The following is a 25338-nucleotide window of genomic DNA, read 5'->3' on the forward strand; positions in this document are numbered from 1 at the left end:
TCACGTTCAACTATCGTCAGTAAACCGACTTTACAGACAACCAATTTTTTTAAATTACTAAAAGCTTGAATAGATACGCATTTTCGAGGTAAAAGACAAGTCTAATGTATGCAAGAATCTGGATATATTTATCTAAATAATATTTATGCTGGTATGTGGCGTATACACGAATAGGGAACTATTGATGAGGTGGTAAAAGAGAATACAATGTCTTAAAGAACGTACTTATTATAAATCATAGTTACATTGTGACTACACTGAATGGTGAAAAGTCCCTTGCTATTTGCGGGTAAAGAAGAGTATAACCACATTGCTAAAATTTGCAGTATCAATTTAATGATACTGTTAATGCGTAGAAGTGACCTAATCGCCTGTACACAAATAGTGAAAAGTCCGTTATTTATTTATTAATGACACAATTTACCCTATTCTGCATAACCAAGTTATTATTGCTAGTGCGAAAAACTATAGGAAAAACCGGAACGCAAATTGCCGACGACACCTCATCGGGACCGTGAGAAAGTATCGGAAGTCCTTCATACATGGGCTATTATCTATAAACGGTCGAACAAAAAACACAAAGGTCGTGAGGCAAGGTCGGTGCAATGACGCATAATTAGCGAATCAATTAGCGCGGAAAACTAAGATTAAATTGTTTATGTGTAGGCGCCGCCTCTTATCCATACGAGTACATACATGAAATAGCTCTGAACGTTCAAAATTTGTTTACACTCAATTATGTTATTCGGTTAATTTAGGTAACGAAGGAATGAAGCCTTAATTGCTATATCATTTGATTGCAAACGCGCTTTCGACATAGCTTAGTTGAATGGATAATCTTTTAGCGTGAACTTGACATAGTTTTGGAGATCTATTACAAGAATAAACCACAAGGTTATGGTTTGCACGTAAGTTTATACAAAAACCCAATGATATTTGACCGTGATGACAATTGACATAGTGGGAAGATGTTTTGCGTGAGTAAGCATGAGTTCGATCTCGCAACTAGGAAAGGGCATTGAAACTTTCTGGCATATCAAACCCGCCGCCATTTTGATTTTTTTTCAAAATCGCGGCGCACGATTAAAGTGGTATGTATGGATAGAGGATACATAGACAAACAAAAAATGTCTAATAACATAGTACCCTAAAGCGTCACATTACCGAGATATTTGGAGGTAAATATTCACTTATGAGTACGACAAACACTAAAAATAGACTTATTACGTGTCTATATGCATAATATTATCTCCAAATAATCACTCCCAGGTAGATTATTATTATTAACAGTTTATTGGAAGAAAGTAGGTAGATTCATTACATAAAAACATACATACATTACATAAAAATGTAAGTAATGTAATGAATACCTACTTTCTTCCTGTAATAATAATAATCTACCTAGGAGTGATTATTTGGAGATAATATTATGCATATAGACACGTAATAAGTCTATTTTTAGTGTTTGTCGTTGTACTCATAAGTGAATATTTACCTCCAAATATCTCGGTAATGTGACGCTTTAGGGTACTATGTTATGAGACATTTTTTGTTCGTCTATGTGTCCTCTATCCATACATACCACTTTAATCGTGCGCCGCGATTTTGAAAAAAAATCAAAATGGCGGCGGGTCGATATGCCAGCGTCCATACAAAAAGTTTCAAACCCCTTAGGAACATTGTAATATTTACGAAGTATGAAGTGACCTTAGGAAGTGACGTATTTGTTTATAATTGAATTTATATCTTCGATCATTAATAGAGATAGAGATGTAACTTTATTGATAAATTAAACTTTTTCTTATTTTATTTAAATTCAATCTATACTTACCTATTTTGTGACAAGATTCCGAGAGCCCACATTAAATTATTATGTAGTCACTTCAGAATTTAGTTATTTTAGTTACTTAGCTTGAAATATTACCACGTTTTCTTTGTAAGTACGCAAATCGTATTCACAAGCATAGTAAGGGCAGATGAGTCAGCAGAAGATACCTACTCTGCGGTTAATCACCACGTGCGTAGTGTGTTTGTCACGATGCAATACTTGGTATAATTTTAGTACCTAATATTTTTTGTAACAAGAAAAGGATGATATCAAATCTATTGTACCGTATTTTTTGTGTAAGTCATCTATGTATGTATTTATGTATGTATTTGTAAATGGAAAAATTGAAATTGAAGGAATATCTAAAACAAAAATTAAATGCGCTTGATCTGTATATTTGTGATTAAATTCAAATATAACAAATAGTACCTACTTAATTACTGTAATATACTACTTTATTAAAAAAATATATCTACAAATCAGTTAATTATCAATTCTTAAGTAATAATAATAACTATAAATAATTTGGAAAATCCAAAAGTGCACGCCTCATAATTTTTTTTTAATAAATATTTATTAATTATTATTTTTGTTTATTTAATAACAATTAAACCACATCGAATCAGACCCTGAAAAATGAAAGGGTTCTATTCCTGAGCATACTCAAGCGTAAGAGAAAAAAAAAGACTCGATTAGTAAAGTATTTCGGTCGCTATCGTGTTAACAAGAAAAAGGATCCGCACATACAGACACACGGACGTCCAAGACAGAACTTTTTTAAACTGTTTTTTAACTAGTTTAAATAACAAAAATGACATCAAAAATATCATGAACGTTAAAAATAGTGTTTTTTCTTAATATGTGTGTGTATGTATTATCTTACAAGTGCAATGTATGATACATAAAGACATTTTAAGTTTGAAAAATCAGATGTTTTGCGCGAAGTGACAGTAGTACCCACCTCAACGCTTCGCTTATGAGGCGTGCAATAAGCACTCCTACAGCAACTAAAAACTACATCTTTAGACCTCATTTTTCCAAATCACAATATAACCCCAAAATCTTCCTAACCCTTTCCCACTCACCTCAACTTTAGCAGCGTTATAGAACTGGTACAATGGCTCGTGGGTGAACAGCGAGTGTGGCAGCGGAGACGCCGGGTGCGAACCTGAGGACGCGCCGGAGGAGGAGGATATGTTGCCCGCTGGGTACAGACCCGCTTCTGCATACCTGAGGATTGGTTTATATAGAGAAGCTAAGAATATTGAGACTTATGAGTAACTAGCTGTGCTCCGCGGTTTCACCCGCATTGCTCCGCTCCTGTTGGTCTTAGCGTGATGATATATAGCCTATAGCCTTCCTCGATAAATGGGCTATCTAACACCGAAATTTTTCAAATCAGACCAGTAGTTCCTGAGATTAGCACGTTAAAACAAACAAACTCTTCAGCTTTATAATATTAGTATAGATGATATTATAAGTAAAAGGTGTAGATAGCTTTAAAATGGGAATAGCAATGAAAAGTGTCTTATTCGCCAGAATTTACAAGGTTTATGGACAATATAGAATTTAAGAATATTTAGACCAACGGGCAATAAATAAAAATGTGTAGATAGCTTAAAAGTGGGAAGGGCACGTTGAAATGTGGCTAGTTATCCAGAATTTACAGAAGAGGTTCATTTTTGCTCACGATAATTGAATCATGCCATCTTACTTTGACGTATAATCGTGTGTGCGAATGATCCATTCAAATGGACAAACACAGTCCTACTCCCCGACATGTAGACTTTTAACATCCCTCTTTTGCTTTGGGGCTTAAATTTTTTACTTGAAGTTGTACGTTACTGTAAAATAATATTTTTGCATAAACCTCAATGTGGGTCGATGCACCTTTCTTTATCGACAGTCTGTATTTTGTAATAAATCTGAAATTTCTACTCAATTAACGCAATTAAGTGTAGAAACACTTGAAACCTGATCACGATAATGTACTCGCTTGCGTTTCGTTTCGGAAGTTGCCAATATAACAAGGAATGCAGTCACTTAAACAGGTTTCAAGTAATTTATCCGACGCTGTAAGATTCGTGTGAATAATGACGGCAAAAAGAAAAAGTTTTGATGCAGGATTTAAATTAAGTATGGTCATCTAGTGGACTACCTTCTTGGCATAGTGATTAAGGTGTGTGAGCAGAATTCGAGAGGTTCGGTTATGGGTAGATAATAACAAGAAAATGAATCGGTTTGTAGTGAACAGAACATTTGATACTTCGGGCATGTAAAGATATCCTTTACGGGCAGAATTAAAGAGGTGCTAGGTTCGGTTATGGGTAGATAATAACAAGAAAAAGTAACGGTATGTAGTGAACAGAACATTTAGATCCTTCGGGAAAGTAAGGATATTTCCTTTACGGGTTTGACAAAAATTTCTGATATGTTTCTGCCATACACCAAAAGAGGACATGGAATACTGTATAGTCATCTAGTAGGCCATGATAGAAACGTATAGTTAATCTATTATGTACAGGAAAATGAGTAAAAGCCTTAATTATGTGTGAGAAACTTTCGTTTCCACCAGGAAAGAACGTGACGTGAAGATTATTTAATGACTAAATCCAGGAAGTGTACCTATACCTACTTATGTTTGTTGATACATAATATATTATCATCTATCGCAAATCGCAATATATATAATTAAGTTAGTAAATTAGTTATTCAAAAGAAAGTACGATGATGATGAATGGGCTAATTTTAAAAGCCAATCTATATATTTTATAAAAATGAAAACCGTTTCGCTTTGTCACGGCATCACGTGTGAACGGCTGAACCGATTTCGATAATTATTTTTTTATTATATTCCTTGAAGTACGAAGATAGATCTTATGTAGAGAAAACGTAAATATGTACCACGGGCGAAGCCGGGGCGGACCGCTATTTTAGAATATAATTGATTACCTACTTTATAAAAGTACCTACTGACTTTTGCAATTACATTCAACCAAGCAAATCGAACCAATAGCTGTGCCAATAGCTATAAAGATTTCTTCTTTGTATAATAATAAGTTTGTTTGGTAAAAGCTTTCACAGCATTTCACTTCCATTCCACAAAGCACTCAACATAATTATATGCAAATGTATAGAAAACCAGCTTAAGCGACCCAAATCTTAAAATAAAAGTTATATAAAAATATGTTAATTTCTTGCATTGTATAATAGTTACATTGATGAATGAATGAATTAATTAAAAAATCCATTAGGCTCTTAATATGTTAATTTTTAATTTATTATTACGAATGCAAGAGCCTTTTTTTAAGGAAATTTTAATTCTCTGGTTTATTATAAGTTATTTCTATTGTGTAACTATTTATGTTAAAAAAATATAAATCAAATTTAATAAAAAAAATACGATGAAAATATGAACATACCAAAATTATCGCAATTCCATTTTTAAAACTTTTTTAAATCCCGAATCGCACCACAGATACGTTACGAAAGAGACAGCAAAAAAAACACAGAGTATTTAAAATTTAACGGTTTATTAACGAACCGTTTCCGTCAATGTTTTGTTTGGTGGCGAGAGAAAAACATGACTGAGGATTCGTAACACCGATGACCGGTATTGCTGATATACTATATACTTATAAACGATTATTGAGTTGCAAGGTATAAGCGGTCGCGGTTTTAACGAGCGATTTTAGAAGCGAAGAGCGATTTTTGTCAGTGAAAAATGTAGGTATTCATCCATGCGGTTCCATAGTCAATGCAGTGGCATCTTTAAAGATAATATAAGAAGAGGATATTAAAATGACTACGCTACTTACAAAACGAAAATGCTACTTGTTTCATTATGTGGGTCGCGTTGAATATTACAAATATTATTAGCACGCTGGAGTATATTACATATTAACATCAAGAACTACTCAAAGGTAACAATTTACTCAATACAAAAGACTATTAAATTGATTCCATTCCATACAACATACAGTTTATCATACAAATCGAACCGCTTGCTCTTATAACCTGTGCCAATAACGGTGGAGCAAACTGGCTGGTGAGTCACCGCGACGTCATCGCAACCACTCCACGTGAACTTAACCATTATAAAGAGCAAGATTTGGAGACTTTATATTCTATATAGGGATTTAATTTTGATTGGATTATCCTGATTATAGTTACCATAATGTATCAGGGATATACGGTGTGGGTTAGTAACAAATTATTATAAGAGCAAGAATTGGAGATTTAGTTATTATTCTGTATATTGATTATAGTATTATAGTGATTATAGTAACCATAGTGTAGGATATGCAGTGTGGGTTAGCAACTAATTTATTTTTGAATTACGACGAACAAGAGTATTATTTTGTAGCCTTGTTAGATTTACAGGAAATTAATGCTATTGGTATAAGTAATGAGGATTCTAACTTTACCTATTATTTCAAAACTGAAACAGATGTTCAGTTGGTTCAATCTACCAGCTATACCAAATCTAATAGGTATCTAGCTACTGTGTACTACGGTTCTGTTTCAAAGGTTGGCTATATAATTATTTATACAGCCAACCTTTGAAACAGTACCGTAAACAGCTTTTGGGCAGTTGTGTAATAAGGTGACTACATTGTCTCTATTTGCTACAAAGCTATCTACCCCCATCACAACTTGATCTAATTCACACAAAGATCTCTTTCACTCTATAAAGTCAGTGCCATATAGTCGCACCAAAGCTCTCTTCTACCACGTACATTCTATAATTTACATGGTAGATTGTATAGACAGTCTGTGCTAATTTAAAAGAACACTAATTCAATATTCTAGAACATACCACGAAGAGTTGGAAGTCTGCGCTGACGCAGTATCAGCGCCACATTCCGCGTACCACGAGGTTCGTGTTCGCGGCGTCTTCTCCTTTCTTGATAGCGTCGGCAAGAGCCGTTTCAGTTCTGTTACATAAATATGGAAACATTATAGAACTGTAACCAATGATATTATAAGTAAAAAGGTGTAGATTTGATCTATACTAGCACATTTGATCGTCAAAAACGGCAAACTAGTGCACATACGATCCGACTTCCAAGTTAGAAGCATGTTTCAATTAACGAGAGCAACTGAAGTAAATTCTGGCTAATATAAGCCACATTTTAGCCTATCTACACCTTTCTACTTATAATATCATGACAGTAGCACAGTATACAGAATACAAACAGTAGCGAAACTTCCTATGAAACGTTCGAAATGGCTCATTCACACAACTCTCAGCCGACGACCGCTTATAAGTCTTGTCGATGCGAATATTTAAATATGAGTTTCGTACGGTTTGTAGGCAGTTTCGCTACTTTTCGTATTCGGTTAACAGTGATAATAAGTACCTACAAGATGAAAACAGTGAGCGAAACTTATTGGATTATTGGTTTGCCCTAGATTGTGTATTGAGATCTAGAAATACAGCTGTTGAAAATGTTTCAAAACCTGTATTTTAACATTTATTAGCCATAGTTGATAAAATATACTTTAAAAAACATATTAAAAAATAATAATAATACAGTCTCACTCACTGAATTACAGCGTAAAAAAATAAATTGTGGTAACATAAAAAATTGACAAAATTAAAAAAAAATTGACCACAACTTATTCTCTTTGGAAAATTTTATCAAATAAATGTCAAAATAGTACATAAAGAGCTGACTTTATGATGTGCAAAGGTTTGTTAGTAAACACGATAAGACCAATGTAATTGAATAGATAACATCTGTCAAATTATATGTCTACTAATTATTTGTACGATGAGTTCATCGCAATTAATTATATTTGTTACAAGACAATGTATTTCATGATATCTAATTTAGTAAAAAAACGGCATTGTCCTAAAAAGTTTGCAAATAACGCAAAAAATCGGATCATATTTAGGCACTATACAACGAAGGTCGTTCAATCACAAATTATACAATGTAAAAAAACGCCATTTTTTACCTCCCACAATGTCTTTTCAAGATATGTAAGGACGAAATGACTATATGGTATATAGTATTCAAATATAGTCAGCGCTCAATGTACCAACACAAAGGACATTATGTGTCGCATTCTCATATAGTGCACAGATAATAAAACATGCAAATTACATGATTTAGAAAACGTCACTCACGGCCCATCACCATCGACGCTATTTTTTTTAAACATTACAATTCTAACATCACTACTCACAACACTGCCACATAATAAAACTAAAAAAAAATATATTAAAAATAAAACATGTGTGCCGCCAGTTACAAAATTCAAACAAAAAAAAAATACTATAAACAATTTAAAGCACCGTTTGAAATTCGAACGTGCACAGAGTATAAAAGTGGAAGGACAACTGATGTAAATACGCCTTTGGTCTGTCACCCACGTCGCGTTGGTCTGATGCAACGAGCCAGCGGTTCTCAATGTGGGAATTGGAACGAAAACATTGTTGCTTTGTGTACGAGAATTATGGGAGATTATCTACCGATATAACCTTAAGAGTTATAGTACAATTGTTGAACGAGGTCATAATCATAAACAATGTAAAAATTATGTTTTAAAAGTAACGATAAAATATTTTGTAAGAGACATCGAAGTATGTAGTATAAGTTGAATACAACGTTCCTATCAACGTTCCTAATATTGTGTCTAGGCTATTTTTTAACCTTGAAATCAAAATCAAGCTTGATGTCTATGATTGATTGGAATACAAAGTGCAATACATACACGAATTAGGTATACTTATTGTTTTTTCATACAAAAGTATGAAAATCAAATACTTTGAGAGTCACTGGCGCTATACGTAATTTGAGTCTAAGGAAAATCGCTGCAATCATTCTCTTTGTTTAATGCTATTCTTAATTCTTGATCTTTGCAATTGTCTTAAGTAATTTTATTAATTAAATATATATATATATAATTTGTTTGTCCCTTTTGAACAAAAATTGAATAAAAAACACCTAACTACTCTGATTTTGATTACATAATTTAGTCAATATTGTAGCATGCATGTGCTTTTCAATAATATGTAATGTATCGAAAGAAAATGTGAAATATTATTACGTCGCAGTAAAATAGAAGGTTTTATAGGAGATATTGTATATGAGATAAAAAAACTCGAATCCAGCGTGTGGAAATATCCCTCATAGACAATAAAAAATATATTTTTTGTGAAGTACCTAACTTCTTTATTTATTGTTACTTAACAATATAAAAAAAAAACAATTTAATAGCAACATAATGTTTTTATCATTGCGTTAGAAGGAACGTAATTATTGCAGAAACTTTTATAAGTAGGTACCGTACTCTATTTCGTGGATCTATTAAATAAAATAACTATAGGGATTGGTAAATTAAATATATCCAGATTAGGTGGTTTTATAAAACACCTAGCTTTTATAGCCTAAGAACCGTATACATATGTAAGCCTATGTGTAGTGCTATACTGTGTTACATCGTTACATAATCTATTGTACTGCGACATAAATAAATAATAGATAATAATAACAGTGCAAAACATACAGCATGACAGCGGTGAAGTGTAACCATAACCGTCCCCTGCTCATTGGATAGTTTACATAAACTCTATAATTCTTGACCAGATTCTTAGTAGCCCTTTGTTGAATAACAATCGACTGTGTTAAAAATTGTTTATGATTTTTATTGATACCTTTTAAAGTCTTTATATTTGTTACCTAACTCGAATCTCAAGTTTACTGTGTTCCTTTTGCCTCATTCAGGTAAAAAATAGGCTATTTACTTTTGACTTTTCAGTTATTATTTTATAAATACTATTTTTTTCTGAACATAATATGTGTTACCGTATAATGGAATCAAACTTACTTCAAATGAGGAAAAACGCATATAGTATAAAACAAAAAGCATTAATAAACAAAGGTAGAAACTTCAAGAAAAAACTTCGTCACACACGTGTTTATTATGGAGGTAAACATGAACATAAAACATTTTTAACATAACGACAATTATAGTATTTATCTGTCCACATCTTTCCTTGTAGTTCATTAAAACATTGTTCTCTGCTTAAATATTTATTTTAATATAAAATAATTAACTATTATATTATGACAATTTATTTTAAATATTATTTATTTAATTATGACTTTAACGTGGAAGAGATGGATAATTCTTAGATCCTAATGATTCATCAGATACATAAAATAAATTATTGTGTACTTGCTAATGGTATTATTATTACTTGCAGGTGCACAAAATTGGTCCCTATATATAGTTGAATATAATTATCTACTACAAAATCAAACTCAAACATTTATTTATTCAATTAGACTTCTTCTAGGAGCACTTTTGAATCGTCATAACATTTTAACATTTACCAACGATTCGGAAAGCAGTATCTATGGACAAGTACCGACAAGAGACTCCATAGTTGCTCCATAATAATTTAATTTCCCCATTCTATCTATATTATTTTTATTTTTTAAAAGTTTATATAAATATCCAGTGAGCCAGGGGTCTGACCTTTGTTTAGCGCTGTCTTCGATATGTCCTCCAATTATATTCATTTAAAACCATTAAAATGGCTCAAAGACGTCAACTGTATGTAGTCTGTAAGACTATTTAGTAAATAAGACCAATATTATAACATTTTTTTTATGTCAAAACTAATATAAGTATGTGTTGTGTCAAATAATACAGAAAATATAGGTTTTATTTATTTTACCCAAAATATTATTTCTAGAATTAAAAGTTACCAAAACCCATTAAAATTAACCATTACAGTGTACTGCTATTTAATTCAGATAAATACTACATATTTACAATTCCTAAACCTACATAATTTACTAATTTCTAATATCTCTATAATTTAGAATTTCAACGTTTTCATCATTTTATAAAATAATCAATTCCAATTTTCCTAAACTCTATGCAAAATTATAATTTCGACTATCATAAATCCAAATCGCATATCTGACTAACCAGTCAAAGTAAAAGTAAATTCTACAACCAACCCATAAAAATGAAATTTCGAATTTCAAATTTACATTCTAAATCGCAATTCCACCGCTACATACTCAAAATCATTTTACAACCAGCACTTACACCCAATTAAAAAAAAAAAAAACAAATTCCCCATTAATCGTAGCGTTCTATTTCAACCAGTTGAACAAACTAATCCTGGCATAACAGAAAACCAAAAAAGAAAAAAAAAATCAAATTTCGAATCGCTCTAACAACCAGTTGACGTCTGACCTTCGTTGACAGCGCTAAGGTCAGTGTGTTGCGGGGGCGGCGGCGGCGGGAGGGTCGGCCGCTCGAGCGCGAGGCACGGGGAGGACTCCGCCCAGCCGGGGCGAAGCCGCGTACCTCGTGTAGGGGCTTCGGTGTTCGCACTGTCGCTGCTGGACGATAATGTTCGTTTAGTTATCAAATTTTTGTAGGAATGTTTGGAGGGCATAAAAATATATAATCAGTATTCAAGTACTGATGTAAAACATAAACTATACATCATGTAATATACTAATCTTAATATATATAAATCTCGTGTCACAATGTTTGTCCTCAATGGACGCCTAAACCGCGTAACCGATTATAATAAAATTCGCACACCATGTGCAGTTCGATCCAACTTGAGAGATAGGATAGTTTAAACATATAGGTACCACGGGCAAAGCCGGGGCGGACTGCTAGTATACTATGTATCTCTATTATAAGCTATCTTAACTATGTAACAAATTTATTACTGTGTATGTACAATAAAGCGTATTTCATTCATTCATTCATTATGTACTTTGTATGACGTCGAAAATGTTACTGTTCATTTAACAATTATATTCTCCAATACTAGATGGCGCTGGCATGTCCAGTTTTGATTCATGTCTTAATCACTACATAGTATAAAACAAAGTCGCTTTCTCTGTCCCTATGTCCCTTTGTATGCTTCTTTAAAACTACGCAACGGATTTTGATGCGGTTTTTTTAATAGATAGAGTGATTCAAGAGGAAGGTTCTAGTATATAATTTATTAGGTTTTAGACAAAGCGGGCGAAGCCGCGGGCGGTAAGCTAGTAAGTTTATAAATACAATTCCGGGATTTTGCCAAGATGTAGTTAAATAAAAAAGAAACAAAGATAGTATGTAAGTACGAAGGACGACGTTATTTCATTAACTTAGTTTTCATTTCGATCCATCAAACTATAAGATATCGATACAAAGGCGTTTAAATTGAATTTTGAATTTACAAAATTTATTATTTGCAAACATTTTAAATATTATATATCAGTATCATACATGTCCTGTGTGTAATCTCAAGAGTCACGAACAAACTAATTTGTTCAAAAAGTATAATTTGATATCTTCATTTCTCAAATTCTAGAACATAATTCGATCACAGTGCGTGCATATGGTGCATATAAAGTAAAGGCTTTTGAAAGCTTACCAGTTACTGAATCCCGAGTCACCATCCATAGAGTCGGTCAAGTAAAAGGTCGAATTTGTGATCTTCAACGCGCTCGGAACATCATTGATATCCACAGCCATAGACGTGGCGCGTCTAAACCGAGATTTGAACGAAAAATACGCTTTTCTAGACAAAGTCCCACTATCTTTCTTCACTTCAGTAGGTGTTGTTGGCTTTTCCTGCAATTTCTCAGGCAATGGAGGCGGTACTTCTGAACTTAAACGCTTTTCAGACCTATCCTTCTTATCCATAACAGTTTTTAACTCCTCCTTGAATGTCCCAGTAATCTTTGCTAGAGGATTTTCAGTCTTATGTTTATCGAAATTGATGTTACTGTAGACGTGTTGGATTTCCGGCTTTTGGTAGTTCTCGTATACGGGCGATTTTGTCTTCGTCTGGTTCTTGGGCACGTCATATGTGGAGTTCTGGTTCGATTTTGTGAACGTCTTCGCGTCCATTGCTACTGTGAACAAGAATATATCATTTTGTAGTTTTTGAATTGTATAAATATAGTGTGGATAGCTAACGCGGAAAATGTTCTACCGGGTTAACCTAATAGATTAGGAATATAAAAGAAGTTTGCAGAGGAGTTTCGTTATAAACTAAATGAAAAGTTTCAAGAGTTATGTGACGTCACATGATTCAAATTAAAGTAAGTATTAACAAATTCAAATTGTAGTTCTTATGTAAATAAAGAAGTACGTATAGACAAATAATAAAAATAAGGTGAAAATTTTGCATTATAATCAACCCTCTATTTATATTTCTTTTTACTTTTGAATAATCTCAATTGGTACGGGAGCCAGGAACAGATTTTATGACCAAGTTCCTCTCAAGCGGTAATTAGTAAAATGCATCGAAGTATAGTATTATGAAGCCTCGTGAACGTCAGCTGGAGCTCGGTTGGGGGGAAGAGCGGTTGTAGCCTCCCGTATCAGCTGACGGTTTTTCCACCAAGATACAGCCAGCTGACCTATATATTTATCCACAGTTACATATAAGCTATCATCAGGTAAATTTTTGTTTGAGAGGAAATCACGGAAAATAAATTTTTCTTTAAATTTAACTTTCATGTTCGAGACACCAGCTGACGTATAATACACCATGTTGTAACCAGCTGATTATTTTTTTACGTTGAGATATTGGGTTAGCTACAATTTGACAAATTTTTAGTTGAGAGGAAATGAATGAATGAATGTATTTTTTTTCCTACGTGCGTGGGAGGCTACAACCGCTCACCCCCCCAACCGAGCGCCAGCTGACGTTCACGAGGCTTTATAATACTATACTCTGATGCTTCTGACGAATTATCTCTTGAGAGGAAATAATGAACCCAATTTGCACCTGGCTCCCTAACCAAATCGATAAATACATAGAATAAGTAATGATTAAGATTTTTAAATAATATGAGATTTTTAAAATAAAACTAGGTACTGTTGATTTTCATCTCATCTCCCAACATCCGATATGGTCTAGTGGCTAGGATACCTGGCTCTCACCCAGGAGGCTCGGGTTCGATTCCCGGTATCGGAAATTTCTTTTTAGTTTTGAGTTTTCAACAAAACAGTAAAATAATGTAACCACATAATATACTGCTTATTTTCGCCACAACTGTCAACATCCGATATGGTCTAGTGGCTAGGATACCTGGCTCTCACCCAGGAGGCTCGGGTTCGATTCCCGGTATCGGAAAACTCTATTTTTATATATTTTTTACTAGCAAATCCTATCTATCTCTATCTTCACGAACTCTCAAATGCGTAAATATAAGTTTTCTTTTTTTAATCAACTACTATTTTTATTTTGTTTTTCTCCCATAAGATCCTTCTCCCAATAATGCCGTGACCAAGGAAAATAGGGAATAATTTTTACAAATTAGATTTTTTTTCTCACCTGAATATCGTTTAGTGAGGTTTCTTTTGATCTGCCTCATTTTCTTTTGCGCCGCGCTTGCAATTTTTGTTAAAGTGTATTGCCCTCCTGCAGGTGGTGTAGGAAGCCTTGAAGCTGGTAATGCTGGCGGCGACTGGGGTTGCACACTCTAAAAATAGAATTAAAATAATTAACAAATAATACTGAAATATTTCTTTATTGTTTTTGAGTACCTATGTGAATATTGTATGTGTACATATTAAAGTATTTTTGGTGACTATTAGCTGCTGTAAAGTGTTTAATTATTTAAAACTTGTTTAATTTCTAATAATAATTACTACAATCAATTAGATTTCGTGATACATTAATTTTGATACTACGATTCATTTGCTTAAAAATATATAAGGCATTTTCAAATTGTGTAAAAGTTTTGTATTCAAATAAATAAAGAGAGTTTTACGGAGAATTTCAGACCTCTGTCATTTCTTTATTTCAAGTTATTTTTTACTTTGCTTCTGTTTTTCTACATATACCACGCAATTAATTTTGCGGATGAGTTACAGTCATTTTAACAGAATTATAAAAAATATTTGGTTTAACGCGAAATTAATTTCGGTTTTAGAAGTTAAAGACTTTTTAATGACAGATACAAACGATTTCTACCTATCCAAAGTACCTTAATAGGCATTTGCTAAATATTGACTGAAATTGAAGTAATTCGCAAAGCTACAGAATTCCTTAACATACAAACAAAAAATACCTTACCCCATCATCATCAGTATCACTGTCAAACGAGTCGAAATCATCGTCAATCAGGGGGGTTGTTGTATTTCCAGGGTGTGCGGGGGGCGCGGGGGGCGAAGGCCTAGCTGGTCTTGGCGGTGTCGCCGGTTCGAGCGACTCGTAGAGGTGCCCGGAGTCGCTCGTGTCGCAGTCTGGAAAGTTAAATTTGATTTTAGTTCCAAAGTATGATTGAATTTTGGAAATATATTTTTATCAAGAAAAAAGATTCAAGTATAGTGTACATAACAAAATATGAATTGATCATTTCTTAGTCTAGTCGAAAGAAAGCAGGCGATATAAGGGCTAAATATTGTATCAATAAATTAAATCTCTCTATTATTTTTACGCAATTACTTTATCACTACATAGTATAAAACAAAGTAACTTTCTCTGTCCATATGTCCCTTTGTATGCTTAAATCTTTCAAACTACGCAACGGATTTTGATGCGGTTTTTTTTAATAGATAGATTCAAGAGGAAGGTTTTAGTATATAATTTATTAGGTTTTAGTCAAAGCGGGCGAAGCCGCGGGCGGTAAGCTAGTGTAAACTAATTTCTAGTAATTTGTGGCTCTAGTTACAATTTACATTGCTATTGGTATTTATAAAAATCATCTCACTCAGTTTTTACCCAACGTTCAACGTGAGGACACTTTCCCTCTCCGTTGAAAAGTCTAGACAAAGAAAACTGCAGAAGCCAATGTACCACAATCATTTTTATGCAATTGATTAGAGATTAGACGGGTGATCATTAATAATTTATAGGCTATATTCTTTATACGACAATCACCTCTAAATACATGGTGCTAAGCGTCACTTTCGTGTGCACGTCTGCACTTTCTCGAACCCCAGACCAGTGGCGCGTAAAAATGTCAAGGCAAGTGTATCCGTCATTATGTAAGTGTATATTCGCCACCTGCTATTTATTTTAAAATGTATGTTGCACAAAATGTAACGGTATAGTGTATTTTGTATTGTAATATAAAATTATTGCCTAAGACCTAAGTCATCAGTGCAACGCTTCGACTAGTCGTCTTGTCTAGGTAGTATATTAATATTTTTTAAGTTTAATCTTATACATACATGGATAATCTTGCGTGAATACCTCACATATTTCATGTAATGGACGATTTTTTTAATAATAAAGGCGAAGAAAATATACAGATAGTGCAGATTAAGTATAAGGCGACGAACCCCTTTGCTTCGTGGGCTTCTAATGTAGTTTTAAATAACGTATATATAGCTTAACTAAGTCGTTTTTATTTCCCAGTACATAGGTATTTATATTGCAGCAGATGCATCACATCTGTTGCAGAGGCCAGACACCAATTTTATTTTAAAAGAAAAAACACAGCCTTCTGTTTCCTTTCCACACATTCTTGCATCCTTTTCCCGATATTTTTGTTCAAACTTTGAATTCCGTTATGATGATTACTGCTTATTACTCAGATGATCATTAAATGTACATTATAACCAGAGTATTTAATCTTGTAATAGCTTGTAAAATAAAAAATAAAATATAAACAATGATACACAACATTCCATCCATAATGGTGATCGTGATAATGCGTTAATCTTGACCGCATTTGTGACAAACAAACATAAATGTTGATTCATCATGATGAGTGCCAAAAACAAGGTGACCAAATGAATACATGCATGTGAAATGATGGCCAATCTTTTATAGTTTTCTTTGACAAATTGTACATGGATTGAATAATATATGAGGATTATAGTGATACTGTGTTCGAATTGATGATCATACAATAATTGGCAATCAAATAATGCCGGTATATTTAATTGGCCATATTATGATGCATTAACAAAGTCACAAATATTAATATAACCTCAACAAAATTATTTTTCTTGGTTGAGCTTTTTTTAAATTAAATTGAATAAGAGAAACGAAACGCTCTATGAAACGTGGAAGAATGGTGGATAGTTTATATAGATTAAAGGCGAATTCGTAAAAAAAGGTGACGGAATGAATCCAATAAAGGAAAAAGCATGACAGTTGCAGTTCTTATAAGAGGACCGATTATATGAAACTCTCAATACTGCGATTTAAGACAGTAATGGATTTAATAATTATGACAGCCTTAGCACTGAATATTTACCACGATGTTATAAAAATTGTCACAAACACTTACATCTGCGAACAAGCATAGCTTTTCTAACAATCCCAGGATGCATTGAAATAAACACAGTGCACGTTTGATCACAAACACAATGATGTAAACTGCATGAACCTCTTCAATGTACAGAATGACTGATAATCTTTAATTCATTGTTGAAATTTGAGGAGATGTTTACAAACGATTCAGCTTCAATAGCTATTGTGAATTTGTAATTAGCAAACAACAAACAAACATTGCGTTGTTTTGGGATTATTACAGTGAAGAATCTTGTAGGATGTGGTAATTAATATCTACTATATATAAAAATAAGTCGGGTTTTCCTTCCTGACGCTATAACTCCAAACGCACGAACCGATTTCCACGGTTTTGCATTCGTTGGAAAGGTCTCGGGCTCCGTGAGGTTTATAGCAAAGAAAAGGTGTCTCTGGTGGCGAAACGGAGTTCGCCCGGTTTGCTAGTTACATAATAAAAGTGTTCTATGATTATTAGGAAGTTTAAAAATTCCATTGACACTTGCCTTCCTTTTACTCATGGTACATTTTTCTATTTAGTTTCCTTATCCTCAAAATATATAACATACTAGCGGTCCGCCCCGGCTTCGCCCGTGGTACATTTACGTTTTCTCTACATAAAAACCATCCTGGTACTTCAAGGAATATAATAAAAAAAGAATTATCGAAATCGGTTCAGCCGTTCTCGAGTTATGCGCTTACCAACACATTTTGCGATTCATTTTTATATATATAACATATATGCACAAAAGAAATGCTCTAGGTACATTTTGTAACATAATTACTACTACTACTACTTATAACAAATTATGAATAGTTACCTAATTAGATATGCGAAAAAGAGCACAAAATACTTCGTTCATTCGAAAGTTGAATGAAGTAATATCAAATGCATAACCAAGATTAACATCGAACGAACAATGCGTTTAAACTCAGGCTTAATGATAATTATTTATGAGAAAACAATAATAATTATACGCAAGTCATTACGTAATTGATTTCACTCAACAATTTCCCATTTACAAGGCTGCAAGATGCGTAAATTTACTAAATACCATACTGGGTACAACATGTATGACTTGATTGATTTCCGTGAGAACAATCTTGTTTTATGGAAATGCGTATAGGATTATAACACTTCTATCGACATCGTAATTTGCAGCAATACAGCTTACACTACTACCGCGAGTAATGCGGCTTACATTACTTTAAACTTTAAAGTCATCATGCATTAATAGTTACTGAAACATAGAGCTTCTCACAACAATACATGTGCGTACAAGGCTTTTGTTTGGTTGCTTTTTTAACATGTTTATGTGTGTATTGCTGCTGTAGCTGGCTATAACATTAAAGGTCTTATAATATATCAGAGGAGGTCAATACAATGATAAAAAAAATATGATGTCGTCAAAACCAACGTACCAACAAACGCAACCAGGTCTTGTGTCTCAAACTCTCCATCTCGAAGGATAGTCCTGACATCCAACCACCAGGTTTGCTGCAGAACATCTATAAACTTCACTGCATCCGAATCCTTAAGCACTCGTCTTTGTTCATCGTTTCGACTATAATACGGGCTTTTTGCATTTGTATCTATGTACACTTTCGTCGGCGAACACACGGACACTAAAAATAAGGGTGCTTTAGACTTCGATCTTTTGCCATGACCTTTAGTTTGAATGCCTCAAGAGTTACTCATATATTCTTTCTCATAAACAGAAGAACGGTGGTACAGAAAAGACTAGGTACTTAATTCGTGTGTTGTAAAAAATAATAAATGGATCATAAGCGATTCAATAAAAAATAATAAATACAAGCATGGCAATATTATAATGACTACATATTAAAATAAAAAAATAATGCTGTTTGTACAGTCAAATAGTATTATTTTAATATTTTTCAAATTGGATAAACATAATTTTTTATAAAAAGAGAAACTCCATCAGAGCATCCAAATTATTATGTCACAAGTCTGAATCATGAAGGCGGTATCGCGTCATCACTGTCCAAATATGACCACAATAATCAGAAGTCTAAAGCACCTTGATCGCCGCAATTCCTTCGGAAAGTTCTTGGCCTCGGCGGACCGACTCCGCCGTTCACTGGAGGCCTCTCTGCCACCATTTTGCACCATTTTCACATCATCACTGTTTAAAATGATCATCACATCACTGTAATCGCTTATCACTTGATAGAGTTCTGAAAGGCGTCAGTGTTACATTTAGTTTTATGGTAGTTGAGTGTATCTGTGTATCTCAGTTTGTTTTCATAGCTGCTTCATCAAAAAGCTATGATCCTAGAACATTTGTTCCCAAAACCAATTCAGAATGATTCAGACAGTCAAAGAGTTCAAAGTTAATCCGTTAGTTGTATACTTTTAATTTCATTTATTATATACAAATGTATACACAATCGAGGAAAACGAAACGGTCGCCGGCTCAGGGTCAACCAGTACTATCGGTATTGAGATCTCATTTTTTCTTGATTTCAATGCTGTGTAAATGGTAAACGTTCAGTCATTTTGGCGATACATTTAAAGATTTTTTCAATTATGCCAGGTCCTCTCATAATTTATTGCTCGTATTATGTACCCGTGTTTCTGGATTGAAAGCCAGTTTAAGACATATGGTACTTATTTACTATAGTAAAAAAATTAAGGGGAATACTATGATTGATATCTTCCCTAACACTACTTGAAAACCCAAAAACCTTCAAGATAAATAGTCCGATTAAGCTTAACTACTCTTAATTGTCCTAACTATTAGAATTTCAAAAGACAAGCAAAGGGCTACCAATCACAATAGATCTGGGTTATGCAAATACGATGGTTAGGGAGCCAGGTGCAAATTTGGTTCATTATTTCCTCTCAAGAGATAATTCGTCAGACGCATGAGAGTATAGTATTATAAAGCCTCGTGAACGTCAGCTGGCGCTCGGTTGGGGGGGTGAGCGGTTGTAGCCTCCCACGCACATAGGAAAAAAAATACATTCATTCATTCATTTCCTCTCAGCTAAAAATTTGTAAAATTGTAGCTAACCCAATATCTCAACGAAAAAAAATAGTCAGCTGGTTACAACATGGTGTATTATACGTCAGCTGGTGTCTCGAACATGAAAGTTAAATTTAAAGAAAAATTTATTTTCCGTTATTTCCTCTCAAACAAAAATTTACCTGATGATAGCTTATATGTAACTGTGGATAAATATATATGTCAGCTGGCTGTATCTTGGTGGAAAAACCGTCAGCTGATACGGGAGGCTACAACCGCTCTTCCCCCCAACCGAGCTCCAGCTGACGTTCACGAGGCTTCATAATACTATACTTTGATGCATTTTGCTAATTACCGCTTGAGAGGAACTTGGTCATAAAATCTGCTGCTGGCTCCCGGACCACGAGTCTTCTTTGCAATTACATGGCCAATAAGCTCTGTAGCAGAGTTTATCTAGAACCGTTACACAATTGAATAGAAACCTGTGTTTGTATATGGCGATGGCGTTGCAATCAGAGCATTTCGAGTTGCGACACAATAGCTGCAGTTGTTCCGCGAAATTTCAATCAATTACTCATTTATCTAAAACAGGCTATTCTTGATTTCCACGTCTGGAAATCTGTAAATGATTCATGGACGGTGTCTCGAAAGCTTTTAAGATTGTTATTCGGATTTTGATACATGGTTTGAAATTGAATTTATTATGTAGCAAAAAATTGGAACCATTTTTGGGAAATTTTTCACAATATGAGAGGTTCCCTGGAATAAATATCAAGTTCTTAATACTGCGTTTTTGGATTAATTAAAACTTTGCAATTTCCTAACTGCAACGGTTAAATTGAGGTTCTGAATACTTCATACTTCTGGCCACATCTAACATGGCATAGTAAATAAGGTAAAATCACAAATGGAAATATGTTAAACATCTCAGTCTCTTAAATGGTAATTCAATCGTGAGCAATCATGAATTTAATTTGGTTTTTGGTTCCGGCTAGTATAGGCTAGTGGGTTGAGACGAAGGTTTGGCTTCCGCCACACGCAATCTTGTATAACTCCTGACCTGATTTACAAATTTGCACACATACATATGCATTTATCAGAATTTACGTTAGCAAGTCTATTGCGGAAACGTGAATTATTTATATTTGTGTTTTGCAGACATATTTTACAACTAAAGATCGCAATGTAAGTAACTTCAACATAACATTTCAGATTATGTCATTTACGGACCAGGAACTTGAAATATTGGACATTTAAATGTATGTCCAAATGATCATCATTAAATTAACAAAGCTGTTTTACCGGTTTTGAAGCTATTAAACAAATGCCTTATCTAAAAGTTTGTTATTGGTCTTTCGTAAGCTTCGCGTATGCGAAACATGTTGCAAATCATTTAAAGTCAAGTACATTTTGAGAACGCTGGTCGAAGATAAAAGATGAAGCAACACACAGTAACTTTAATGGACCGAACTGAGCCGTGACGAAATAAGCAGTATAATAATAAAAGCGTACATTTGTTATAGAAAGTGAGCATGAAAAACAAACTGAGTTAAACGCACTCATTCATGTAAATATCACTCTCGCTGTTAACGACATGACATTGCCGGCAGGTTTTAAAAAGGGGTTTAAGACACTGACGACTTTCGAGCGAGTTGTTCGTATTGTTGTATTTTGTTTAGCACTTTCACTGTTCGAGCGGAGGCAACACGTCCGTTCGCTATCGCGGCGCAGGGCTAACTCGCGGAGTTGCGCAGTGCCCTCCCTCCCTCTGCGAACTGTAGCACTCGCCGGCCGCGGCGTGGGCGCACCTGAACTCTCCATTTACGTATCAACCCTAACTTGTCTCTTGTTTGCGTGAATGCAAGGAAACAAACAGTTTGTAAGTCATTAGAGTCGCCATGTTTGTACATATCTTAAATCATTTGTCCGCGCACGCAAGCACGCTTTTCGTTTCTATGTAATTGTTGTCAGTTGATGATTGTTGTTTTTACTTTTAGGATAGAAAATATGGCTTTTCTTTATGTAATAAAAAAAAAAAAATAAAAATGGACCTTTGAAGACCAATGTTCAACTGCGCTACAATAAGCGTCAAATTGTTTGTGGTTTGACCTTATCTAACACCTGGCAAAATTCTTAAACGTTATGAATAGTTGGAATTGCATTGACTATGAAATTAATGACTTTTGGTAAAGGTAAATCATGTATTAATTGACAATGCTGATTACGTTTATAAGGATCATCTATTACACAATTTGTGTATAGATATCTACTGTATCACACAAAGCTAATTGCATGTTTAACAAAATAAGTTTTCAAGTATACTTACCTTCAAATATGAAATTAAGAAGTTCTTTAAACAACGAAAAAATTGAAATGTGTACGACTATTAACGTGAATTAATTGTAATGTGAATTCTGCGACCTTTGAAAAAGGTGACTTTAAGAATATGCAGCGTAAAAATATCAAAATCGAGGGCCCAAAATTGTATAAGTCCGTTCAAGACTCGCTACAGTAATTCTATATACCTACACTCTACCTCACTAGACGTCAGTTTCAATTGTCTGCAACTGGTGGAGTCGCATTTCACAAAACAGGTTTCAGTTGAGCCAATATATTATATCTATTGAGATGTAAATGCTAGGGTTTATGTTGATTAAGATAGTATACGTCTGGAAATAGTGGTAGGATAATTTATTATCATGCACGTTGAAATTCTAGCTGAATGGGTAAATGTTTAAATCTAACCAATTCTGGTATGAATTCTTGGAATACTTACATCAAATTGCGAACAGTCTGATTAATCTTAAACCTTCGAATCATTTTGCTATTTGTTTCTAATAAAAATAATTCTTTTAAAATTTAAGCAATTGACAAACTTCCATCTCTTAATCTTCATTTTCATATAAATGAACCCTTCTGATGAACGCGACTTTTCCTTATTTCAAAATCTAATCAATATGTGAATACGTACAGCATAGACTCGTTCTTAGCAAAAACCGCATGTCTAATGACGTCACACCGATAGTGCAACGGGTAAATTGATCCCACGTTCGATTTCATCGCTATTTTCGTCTTTGTCTTTTGCAATCCATATAAAATTATAATCGATGAGAACCAAATCACTTTTGAGCATTGTTTATCTTTTGTAGGCTTTATTGTATGTTATTGTAACTTTTACGCATTGTAACTATAATCATCTCTCATCTGAGAGATTTTCATCACTTTATCTAGGTTTAGAAATAGGTATCGAAACATTCTATAAAGTCAGTAAATCAAAATCTACAACATCCTCTAGGCTCTAACAACTAAATAAAAGCGTGTTAAACAGAAACATCCTCAATGTACATGCTGAAGTATATTTAGCACTTTTTAAACAACCGTGGCAAACAAAAGACAGTGAAGATACAACAGTCTGTCAAACAAGCATCAATTTTACACACAATCCAATTTAACCATTCCAATTGCATAAGTAATGAAACTCACGACGAAATTGAACCAAATCTCGGATGCACGATTCTACATTTCGACAATTTCATGCAATCCGAGTCGATCTAAAATATTTATTGTGTTGCAATTTTGGGCTACGGATACTGAATTAATAAAAGAAGGATTTTTGTCAAGTGGCCCTATTATTTGCTTGTTATTTTTCTAGCTATGCGGCAATGCTATTGCATTGACTGGGTATTGAAAATGAATCATCTAAAATCTAAATTATCAGTAATCATTTACAAATTTTGTTTCCTATCCTTATCCTGCTGAATAAGAAGTATTAGGTATTTACAATCATTCAAGCTTCAAAAATTTAATTTGTATACACTGTAGTACATACATAACAAGAACACGTAGCTTGTGTTCAAAGATTTAGAAGCATTTTTTCACACTCACCTACCCTTTTAACAATTTTCCTTTTAATTCTTCAATTGCCCTTTAATCATTCAAATTCAATTGTAGGTACATATGAAAGTATCTGCATGTTCAATTTAAAGTATGAAGAATATACATAGTTATGCAAGGTTCTCTTGGGCCTGTCGGATTACGTGGCCAGATTGAATTACTGACATAGCTCATAATACAATTAGATATTTCATTGCATTCCTGATTAAATTTCTTTACAATAAACTTAAACCAGTCTTTAAAAGGTCAGAACTGGACAAAATTTAAATATAACCAAAAGGAAATCGGTTCATCCAGTCGAAAGTACTGAGGTAATAAACCCAAAAAAGAAATCGAACTGAGAACCTCCTCTTTTTTTTAAGTCGGTTAAAAACGTAGAGATCTATATGATCAGCTCTATAATACACTCTTTAGTTTATTCTATGCTTTAGTCAATAGTGTACTATCAGTTTCCTAAAACTGTACTATTTCGAAATTGATGAGTCTTTTAGTGTCATTCCACACGTTCTCGATTTTTGTGGTGGAACACTTCAAACTGACAATTGGAAGGCGAATACGGTTTTTGATAGAAATAATTATTTCTACTTAGCTAAAATACTTTTTATAATGTAAAGTATAAATTATTCACAAAATTCAGAAAAATGGAAAGTAAGTATGGAGATTTTTATATTTAGAAATTTGACTGCAGCATATTTTAATGTCTAACTAGTACTTTGTAGTCTTTATTTGTTAAAACTCAGTATGAGTTATACTGAACACAAACATCGTAATAACAATAAAAAAAAAATTAAATGTCTACCATGTTAAATTGTAAATAACGTTGTTAAAGTTAAAGCTTAGCGGAGGTTTAGGTGGAGGGAAGCACAGTTTAACATACATCATAATTCATATCTTTATTGTTTCATATATTTTTCATATATCTTCTTCTTCTTATATATAAAAATGAATCACAAAAAGTGTTGGTAAGCGCATAACTCGAGAACGGCTGAACCGATTTCGATAATTCTTTTTTTATTATATTCCTTGAAGTACGAGGATGGTTTTTATGTAGAGAAAACGTAAATATGTACCACAGGCGAAGCCGGGGCGGACCGCTAGTTATTGATACAGTCATAGGCCCATAGAAGTAAAATGTGTTAATTGATTGACGTAGACTTTACTCACGATGTTTTCACGTGTCTTCAATTATTTTTTACGATATTGTGTAGTTTCTAATGGACTGTGTGTTCTATTGAATATTGTAAATTGTGAGAAATCGGTGAATCCATTTATAGGTATGTCGCAGGAAAATTGTAATAGGCATTTAGTAATATGTCGAGAATTCGTAATCACAAGTTTATGGTTTGGACAAGGGGGTGGGTTAGATCGTAGGTGGGGCCCTGAGCTCGAAA

At 33.7% G+C, this 25338-nt stretch overlaps 1 protein-coding gene and 2 non-coding genes across 7 annotated transcripts in view; 2 read left to right on the forward strand and 1 right to left on the reverse strand.

Moving 5' to 3' along the window:
* The window catches only part of Exn (Ephexin), a 43791-nt gene that overhangs the window by 6906 nt on the left and 11547 nt on the right, over positions 1-25338 (reverse strand). Inside the window, exons 3-8 of one of the 5 annotated variants that reach the window (XM_089698910.1) lie at positions 14898-15067; positions 14154-14301; positions 12240-12720; positions 11054-11202; positions 6648-6765; positions 2914-3058 (exon numbers count right to left, since the gene is read on the reverse strand). In XM_089698910.1, the coding sequence (XP_089555036.1) occupies positions 2914-3058; positions 6648-6765; positions 11054-11202; positions 12240-12720; positions 14154-14301; positions 14898-15067 (1211 nt within the window). Of the gene's footprint in view, positions 1-2913; positions 3059-6647; positions 6766-11053; positions 11203-12239; positions 12724-14153; positions 14302-14897; positions 15068-25338 lie in introns of all 5 variants that reach the window. The other 4 variants (XM_089698913.1, XM_089698911.1, XM_089698912.1 and 1 more) reach the window with 4 other exon arrangements.
* On the forward strand, positions 13722-13793 carry TRNAE-CUC (transfer RNA glutamic acid (anticodon CUC)). Its single transcript has one exon. It is a non-coding gene; the product is annotated as a tRNA-Glu (tRNA).
* Positions 13881-13952, forward strand: TRNAE-CUC (transfer RNA glutamic acid (anticodon CUC)). The gene has a single exon. It is a non-coding gene; the product is annotated as a tRNA-Glu (tRNA).

Source organism: Colias philodice, chromosome 9 (assembly GCF_061535455.1).
Source record: "Colias philodice isolate Cphi_HAF_F1 chromosome 9, ilColPhil1 Martin Lab GWU primary, whole genome shotgun sequence".
Classification (NCBI taxonomy): domain Eukaryota; kingdom Metazoa; phylum Arthropoda; class Insecta; order Lepidoptera; family Pieridae; genus Colias; species Colias philodice.